This window comes from Colletotrichum tamarilloi (assembly GCF_030869305.1).
Source record: "Colletotrichum tamarilloi strain Tom-12 chromosome Unknown Scaffold_205.1, whole genome shotgun sequence".
Lineage (NCBI taxonomy): Eukaryota > Fungi > Ascomycota > Sordariomycetes > Glomerellales > Glomerellaceae > Colletotrichum > Colletotrichum tamarilloi.
In genome coordinates this window covers 36265-44687 of record NW_026849588.1, presented here as the reverse complement: position 1 = coordinate 44687, position 8423 = coordinate 36265, and the positions used below count along the sequence as shown (strand labels likewise).

At 43.7% G+C, this 8423-nt stretch overlaps 3 protein-coding genes across 3 annotated transcripts; 1 reads left to right on the top strand and 2 right to left on the bottom strand.

The window, feature by feature from the left end:
• Positions 1-2304: 2304 nt before the first annotated feature.
• CTAM01_16218 (uncharacterized protein) lies at positions 2305-3375 on the bottom strand (the record flags this gene model as incomplete). Its single annotated transcript, XM_060532211.1, has 1 exon — positions 2305-3375. The coding sequence occupies one exon, from the start codon at positions 3373-3375 to the stop codon at positions 2305-2307; it is 1071 nt and encodes a 356-aa protein (XP_060373217.1).
• A 447-nt stretch (positions 3376-3822) lies between these two features.
• Positions 3823-5755, top strand: CTAM01_16217 (serine/threonine protein kinase-20; the record flags this gene model as incomplete). Its single annotated transcript, XM_060532210.1, has 2 exons — positions 3823-5067; positions 5135-5755. The coding sequence occupies 2 exons, from the start codon at positions 3823-3825 to the stop codon at positions 5753-5755; spliced, it is 1866 nt and encodes a 621-aa protein (XP_060373216.1).
• Positions 5756-6842: 1087 nt separating this feature from the next.
• Positions 6843-7037, bottom strand: CTAM01_16216 (uncharacterized protein; the record flags this gene model as incomplete). Its single annotated transcript, XM_060532209.1, has 1 exon — positions 6843-7037. A coding segment is annotated over one exon (195 nt), but the record flags the coding sequence as incomplete, so codon positions are not given.
• Between the last annotated feature and the right edge of the window lie 1386 nt (positions 7038-8423).

The window sequence follows — 8423 nt, the reverse complement described above, 5'->3', positions numbered from 1 at the left end:
GGTACTAACTCCGTTAGCATTCGACGACTTCGTGATGGTGATCTCCTCGCGGTGCTGAACCGGTTAGATACGCATGTCCGACTGAAAGACAGCATCCAGGCCCTCACAGAAGTGCTTCTCAGTCTGGCCACATGGGGCATCCTGCCTGTGACGAGAATTGGCTTGGAGACGTATGCCTCTGCGTCGCAGGTTCGAAAACTGGCTTCGGAGCCTATGTTTCTGGGGGGCCTATTATCTTGGTGTGCTAGTGCAGCATCCGACTCGGCCCTCGCGATGTTAACGCAGCCAGCTCTCCACTCGGCGACTAAACACCGCGACAGCACGGCCGAGGTGGGCAACCTTTTATTTCACGCCGACGACTGATATTCGTATAGCATTAACCAATAGAGGACACATTGCAAAAATCATAAGTAATCTCTATAGAAAGAGCCCTCGACATTACCTAAAAAACCCCTACCAACTAGAACTCCTAAAGAGCGTCAAAGCAAGACATAACAAAAGCTCTAAAAGAGCTACCAGTATTAATCAAAATAATATTACTATAAACTACTTACGAGAGTATACTACGTCTATAAGTAAGCGCTAGAAGACGCTAATTTTATCCTTATTACTAAAAAGAAAGGGATACCTAGTTACCTCGTAAATATTTACTACTTTTTATAAATATTTGCGTAGTAAATAAAGATACTCTAGTTAGTTTAGTACCTAAATATTATTATAGTTTATAAAATTTATAGCAATAAGGCGAACTATTATATTATTTATAAACGCATACTACGATTATTATAAAAGGCTATTAATAACCTATTTTTTTAATTATTAACGCTTAATAATAATTTTATAATAAGTCTCCTCTTATAAAAGCCTATTTTATTTTATAAGTAAATATATAATCGAGGTACTAGTTTATTTTAAAAAAGTAGGGTCGTAATACAGCTAACTTAGCTACTCTTATATCTTAATATACTTTAGTAATAGGGTTAAGCTAAGTATTACTTAATTTCTTATTTATTAGCGAATTTAGTACTAATTAGAATATTTAGATAGTTAGAAAAATTATTAACTACGTAGCCGTAAGAAAAACTTAGATAACTTAAGCTATACAATAATAGAGCTAATATAAAGATATATAACAGAAAGCGCTAACTTTAGGCCGGACGGTCCGAAGTATTAGGATTTAGAAGTCGTAAGCTTCTTTTTAGCAATAATTACTATAATATTTATGGGCGAGTTAAGCGAGGTTAGCTTATACTAATGCCTTATTAAATTAGTTATTAATGTATTTTTAATATTTTTTTTTATATTTATAGTAAATAGAAAAGTTAAAAGGACTAGTTATAGTATAAATTTAGTAAGAATATAAGTATTTTAGGTAGCTAGAGCGAAGTTAATATAAAGTAAAATATTAAGTATCTTTTGTTTAGCCCGTTTCCTAATTACTATATTAATTAAGGAAAGTTATTAAATAAGATCCTAAACTATAACTATAAATACTATTCTTTAAGGTACTAGCCCCTAATAATAGTAATTAGTACGTAGCTTCCTCTATTTAAGTTATATTATTTAAGCTAAGAGCTTACTTAAGCGGACTTTTATGTATATAGTTTTATTTATATAGAACTTTATATAAGTGGATATATACTTAAGTATATTCTTACGCAGGCGGCTTTGCTTAAGTATGCTTATACATAAGTAGCTCTGCTTAAGTGCAATATTGCGCAAGCAGCTTTGTTTAGGCAGTATTTCTATGTAAGTAGGTATGCTGAAGTAGTCTTTTACGTGTGTAGTTAGTATACTAATAAACTCATCGGGGTCATGCCTGCTCGAGTTGTAGGCAACCGCAGCGCAAGCTCCCCATCCGACCTGAGAATGATTAGGGGCTCGGTTTAGAGGTAGGGAGATTGGAACTAAAGCCACGACCAAACCCTAGGTGCGCGGCTGACCTCTTTACTTAGTACGAAGCAGCCTGACAGATTGTTACTGAGGCATCCGCTATACCGTCATGTAGCTGCTAGACGGATTCACGCTCAACCGATCTAATTGCCAATGTACCCGGAGCTGCCGCCTCAATCATGCAACTCCGACTAGCAGATATTGTGCTATTATTTGAGGATTACAATATATTTCCCCTGTACCATTACATGCGCCTTTCATCGCAGTCAGACGAGGAAAGGCGTTCTGAATAGGTATGGTGATAACATCAGACCTGAGCCTACCCCATCCCCTGCAAAAAGCTTTCCAGGCCACGAGTATGGAGAGCATATACGCCTATCATCAACACATCTGATACAAAACTGGCTGATGCTATCCCTTTTGCTTCTGGCGCTTCTGTCCATTATCGTTATGGTGATCATCATCCTGCAGCTTCCTTTTTTTACCTTCGTTCTTGGACACGGAATCTGCTCTGTTAGTAGAGAATCTCGGCTTTGGAGGCGATTGCCACTCGTCAACCATGCGGGCACTTGTAGATGCGGACAGTTTCTGGTCACAAGTGGATGGCGGATCAGGGCTTGATGTTTGTCGTGAATGTGGTGACAAGCCGACAGACGTGTCTATCAACGACAGATATGGCGACGGGAGCGGCGAGATTTGGTCTGTTGGTGGTGTAACCTTGAGAATGCCGTCCAATTGCTCTGGTGGGTGCTCACAGAACGCCTGATCGCTGTCACCTCTTTCGGCTACCACGACTTCATCTTCACCTGGCGGCGATAGATTCGTCTCCGATGTAGGACAGTCGGACACCTTCCAAGAGGGATCATTCCACAAGTTCTCTTCATCCTCATTCCAGTCTTCCCATCCCCGAGGTGAGTAGAGGCCGGAAGCTATCGTGTTGTCGTACTCAAATGGGTCATCCGCAAGCTCAGACGAAATCTCTCGGGTGTTGTATTTGCTCCGGAGATCGCCCTTTCCATCGATGCAGTATTCAGTCTCATCTGCGTCGTCGATCCGTGGCACCCTGTTCTGTTTGTCGCCATCCTTCCAGCCGAACACCACACCACATAGGACTTGCAGAAGACTGTCAAGGCTACCCGTTTGGCTAGCTTTGAGGGCCGCATGGTGAGGAGTCTTTGAGAGTGATGTATTCTGGATGCATGCGACTGCAATATCGAGGATTAACGTATCGTACTCCCGCCGGCGTTCTTCACATTGAACGTCCAGGAGTTCTTCAAGGTGCTCACGACTCTGGGCGAGCTTCGCGGCGGCACTGACGTCGGCAAAATAGGCATCTTCGTCTCGTAGCGGGATGGTGATGGTATTATATCGATGCCAGTATTTATTCCAGAGCGGTGTCGGGTTGCGGAATGGAAATTTAGCTCTTTTGATCCAAGCCTTGTCCTTCTCGCAAGTCACCTCCGGCGGCTGGAAGGCGGGCATCGTGTGGTCGGTCAATCGATCGGTCAATCGCGGTCCCGTATTGGAGCTACGCGCCGTGTTCGGAGAGTTGGGAGATTGTGTGACCGAAGCGTCGGCAAAATCAGCGAAGTATGCAGCGCGTCGAGAGACTGAAAATCAGGGAAGCGTGGAAACAGCTTGAGGGGCACGTTGTGTTGATAGCATGTGTCGCAACGGACCAAATGCTTCAATGAACGCAGAAAATGGTCAGAGGCAATTTACGTAGCCTCAGCCCCGTGACCTTATCGATTGGTCAGCGCCTCGGTAACCAGGTCCCTGGCGGCCAATTTTAGCAGCATCGTAAGCGCCGGCCTGTGAGGTACTGCAGGTAACTAATCCAGGTCTCGTAGTGCTTATAAGAACATGTGCCGTTCTTGACAGAACTGTTTTCCAATCATTGGTTTGTTCACCTGGCTGTCCATCTGCTGTATGTCGAAAATGTCGTCTGATGGAGAATCAACTCAGCCTTTCAGCGACTCTTCCGAGATGCAACGACGCCTGGACCGAATCGCAGCTGAATACCAGAAAACAGGAGAACGAAGCGGCGTTGTACAGCCAGGATTGTCGGCTCCTGGCGAGGACCACCTGGGACGAACTTGCGGGCTAAAGGCCGAAGAAAGAGCAACACAAGCGGCCGCCAGCGTGACGGTCGCTGAATTAACCGAAGCTCTTACTAGTGCTACACTCGCTTCGGCACCGGACGCCCGGCTTGTTCTCGCTTGCCCCCACTGGCCGAGAGGCGCCGATCCAGCAAGTGTCCGGCTTGCAGAAAGTGCTGACGGTTGGGACGTGGTGGGTGTAGTGCAACGCACACACGATGTGAACTTCACTATTTGTCTCCCCTTCTACGACGACCCTTACGAGCTGCCCTCGCGACGGGCCATACCTCACTACCTCCGTTGCATACTGTACTATGAACCTGCCAACGACGACTGCGTGTTGCTCAACCAATCCCTCACAGACATCTACCTGATTCGTCTGGGTTCGACAATGTGTCGCGCGCGTATGTCATACGATCAAACTCACATCATCAGGCCTGGTCTGTGGAGGATTCTAGCCGTTGGTAGCAACAATATTGCAGAGCAGCACCTGGTCGATATTTTGATCCTTCGAAGACGATTCTCCGTCTCTATACATAAGGCTCCGGCCGAATCGCGGACATCTACCAAACGCGCGGCTAGCGACGAAGAGGAAGCAAACGCGAAACGCCAAAAGAGAAATGGGGACGTGACAGATATTATCCTAGCCTCGACAGCGACTCCCGCTCAAATCCCCATCGCTAGGGCTCCCGGAGCTAGCACGCCGCTGGACCTGATCCCCAAGTCCGCTAAGTGCATCGTCCGCACCAGAGGTACACCACTTCTAGACTTTGCAGATGGGGAATCAGCGACCGTTGTGGTTGCACAACCCACTACTGCTAGCACTGCGAGCGCTTTTCCGCGGCCCGACCCAGTTGGCGAAGTAAACAACAGAGGTGCGGTTACCTACAAACTGGACCGGCTTGAGGAAATCACCAAAACGCCATCAGCCAGCTTGTTCACTGCCAGACACTCGGGATTGCTAGGAAGGATTGTTGTTAAAGTCACCCGATACGAGGGAAAGGAGACCAGGGAACTCATTCGGTGCGCGGGGATTTGGCAACGAGAGAAATGCTTCCTGGAAAAGTTACATCATGTAGGTCGTGCTACCAGAATCCCATATATGTTCGCACGCGCTACTAAGCTACTTTTACCACTTTCAGGAAAGGATCGTATCGCTTCAGGCCTTTGACGGCCGTCTTCTCGCAATGTACGAAGAGCACCTTCCCCCGTCACTTAGCCGCGGCATCAACTCTCCGTTTTCGGCTGCGGACGCCTACGCGATTCTCCGTGATATGTCGTCCGCCTTGACATATCTGTCGTCTCGACAGGTCCCGGTGATCCATAACGACATCAAACCAGCCAACATCGCCTACTCTCCCCAACGAGGCGCTGTCCTACTTGATTTCGGTTTGGCTATGTACAGCCGAGAAAAGCACTCAACAGGTGGCACGCCGTGGTATATTCCTCCAGACCTTATCACCGAAGGGACGCGTGGCGCACCAGGCGACATATGGGCTTTAGGCGTCACGATGCTCTACGTGGTGGGAAAGATCAGCCTTCCTGAAAAGACAAGAAAGAGCTGGCTAATCAGGGATCTGAAATCCCGAGATAACGTAGCCCTGAGACGCATGATGGATTGGCTTGGTTTTGTCTCTCGCGCTAGGGAAGGTTTGAGTCGTAATGATGAGATTGAAGGCCTCGTCTATCGGATGTTAGAGCCTAAAAGCAAGCTTCGAATCCAAGCTGGGCAGAGTGCTGTCGAGTTCCGCCAGACACCGTGAATCTCCTAGATCTTTGTTAGATTGATTAGATAGTCGGATCAGTGCTCAGGATCGAAGAATGGGAGACTCATCGCTGAAGCAGGCACTCGGCCCTGATCCAAAAAAATTAATGTCGTTGTTAGACACGTCCTAAAAATGAGGCCGGAGGAGGCTCCTTGGACTCAAGCGATGATAGCAGCCTTTGAGGTCGTAGTAAAACCAACAATAGGTTCTTCCAGAACATAATGCAGGGAAAGCAGCATGGCTTAAGGCTGAAATCTAACCTAAGATGAATCAGGGAGGTTCTTAGGAAGTGTTCTCGTAGGAGGACGATACCGGAAGATTGAGGGGAACCTAGAGTGGCTAATGGAATGTAACATACGCAAGCAGATGACAGTCGGCGATTCATTCAGGCTTAATCTCTAAATCAATTCAGAGAGAACCATAAAGATGAGATCCATTCCACCTATACCAAGGCATACCGGCCCACCACCGACAGGCTCCGTCTAAACCATTCGATCCACTTCAATGGGGGAATCATGCTGCCGTGCCCCGTCCGGTTAGCCGTCTCCCCGCGAAACAAGACTGGACAAGCTACCATCCTCTGGTTGTTTGCGCATTGACCATGTGTATCTCTGTCCCTTTCGGAGTTCCCTGTTTCGCTAGAACACTGCCGTGTTCCAGTTCCAGCAGCCAATACATGCCAGCGACTCCGTCAGCCTGGCGAGAATAAAAGTCGCCCTCCAAGGGGCAGCTACCGCCTTCTATGTCCACTTTTCCGCCTACTGCTCAGAATTCAACACCTCTAGATTACACAATGCATCCAGACACTACCCCAATTTGGCCTGAGTTTCCAAGACACAAAGCCTTCATCTTTTGGTTAGATATCTAAGAAAGAAAGCAGCCCGTCTACGGACTCGAAACTCTAGGACCAGTAGCCTAAAATAAGACCTACATAGGGTACGCTAGTTAAGTCTGGAAATTATTAGTTATTATATATCTCCCGAACTTCTCCGCTTTGAAATTCTTAAAATAGAGCTTTACTTATTATAATATAGTAAATCGTTAATCCTAAACTGAAAAGGTCGCTTTTGATTATTAGGGTCGACTATAAGGAGCGGTCTGGTAAAGGGGCTACGTATCGAGTCCTAGGGCTGATTTTAGTATAGGAGCTATTGACGGATAACTTAGAAAAGTTGATGATTTTAAGACGGAGACTGTTATCTAAGAGGAAATTGTATAGCCTAATGTTATAATAAAGAATAGTCGAACTATATAAAAGCTTAACGTACTTAATTACCTCGGTTACTTATTACTATTACTATTTTATTAGTATATCTATATAAGATTTTAAAAAGTCTTTAAGCGTTCCGTTAGGTATATTTTTTAAGGTTAAGGCATATTTGTTTAGGTTCTAAACCTTTTTTTTTACTAAGTAAGGATATTTATTAAGTCAATTATATATTTTAGCTTTTATAGCAATTTTATAGCGTTACTAGTGGGCGCGGTTACTTCTAAGCTAGGCCGTTTTAATAATAATACTATTTAGTAAATACTTAATATAGGATATTAAGCTTATTACAACAAAGTTACCTTTTTAATTTAAAGATAGTATTTTATTATTATAGCTATTACTCGTATAGGGAACTATATTCGGCCTTGGATGGTTATCGGATATTATAGGGCGGGGACTTGAGTAATAATATTTAACTATTTACGGCGGTTTAGGTGGAAGGGTAGAGGAATAAGAGGGTTTATATAGATGCGGTTCCTATGTAGGTACTTCGTAGTTAGAGGTGGTGAAGCTATGTTCCCCTATAGCCGTAGGGGGGTAGGGGGGTTGCTTAGGTATAGTATAGGTTATACTTATCCGTCGACCCAACTTAGTCTAGGCAATGCCTACGTATCTAACAATAACGTTTTATATATATTAAACTTAGTATTTATTAAGAAGTAGAAGGACTAGTATCGATTTTAAAATAGCCGTTACGCTTTTATTTTAATAAATATTTAAGGCCTCGTTAATAAAAGCCTATAGTATAATTTAAGGATAAAAGCTATTAGGGGTCTTAGTATAGATTATCGTACTTATCTAGCGAGTAACTAGTGGTACTATTATTATATATAGGGTAATAATAAGAATTAAGCTTAGTATAAAAATAGTCTAAACTTCGTTAGCTAGGCAATCTTTAGAGAAGTTGCGTATATAAAAAAAAATAAAAAATACGAAGCTAACTATTTTAGTAAACCCGCATCTCCTTTATATAATCTCGTTATATAGGAAACTATCTATCTAACGATATTTGAGTTAGGAGACTTATTATTAACTATAGCCTTTGTCTCGATATTAGGGACACTAAACCTTAGACGTAGTCTTACTAGTAGTAGATAATATTAGATTTGGGTAAGTTATACCCGAACTAATTATAGCTAAGCACTTTGCGAAGAAAGTGCTAGTTATATTATACGTTTTGGGGTAACTTATATAAGAGGTTTTAGTAGTTATCTAGGTGTATATCCTACGTTGTTAGCTTCTTATTTGTTAGTAGTAATTTTTAGTTAAACTTACTTAATATAAATCAGATGGGGGTTCTTAAAAATGGATGAATATAAAAGGGTGATATAAACAGGAAGAATTATGTGCAAGAGTCTTATATAGTCGTACTGTGGGATGGGCTAACGGAAGGCA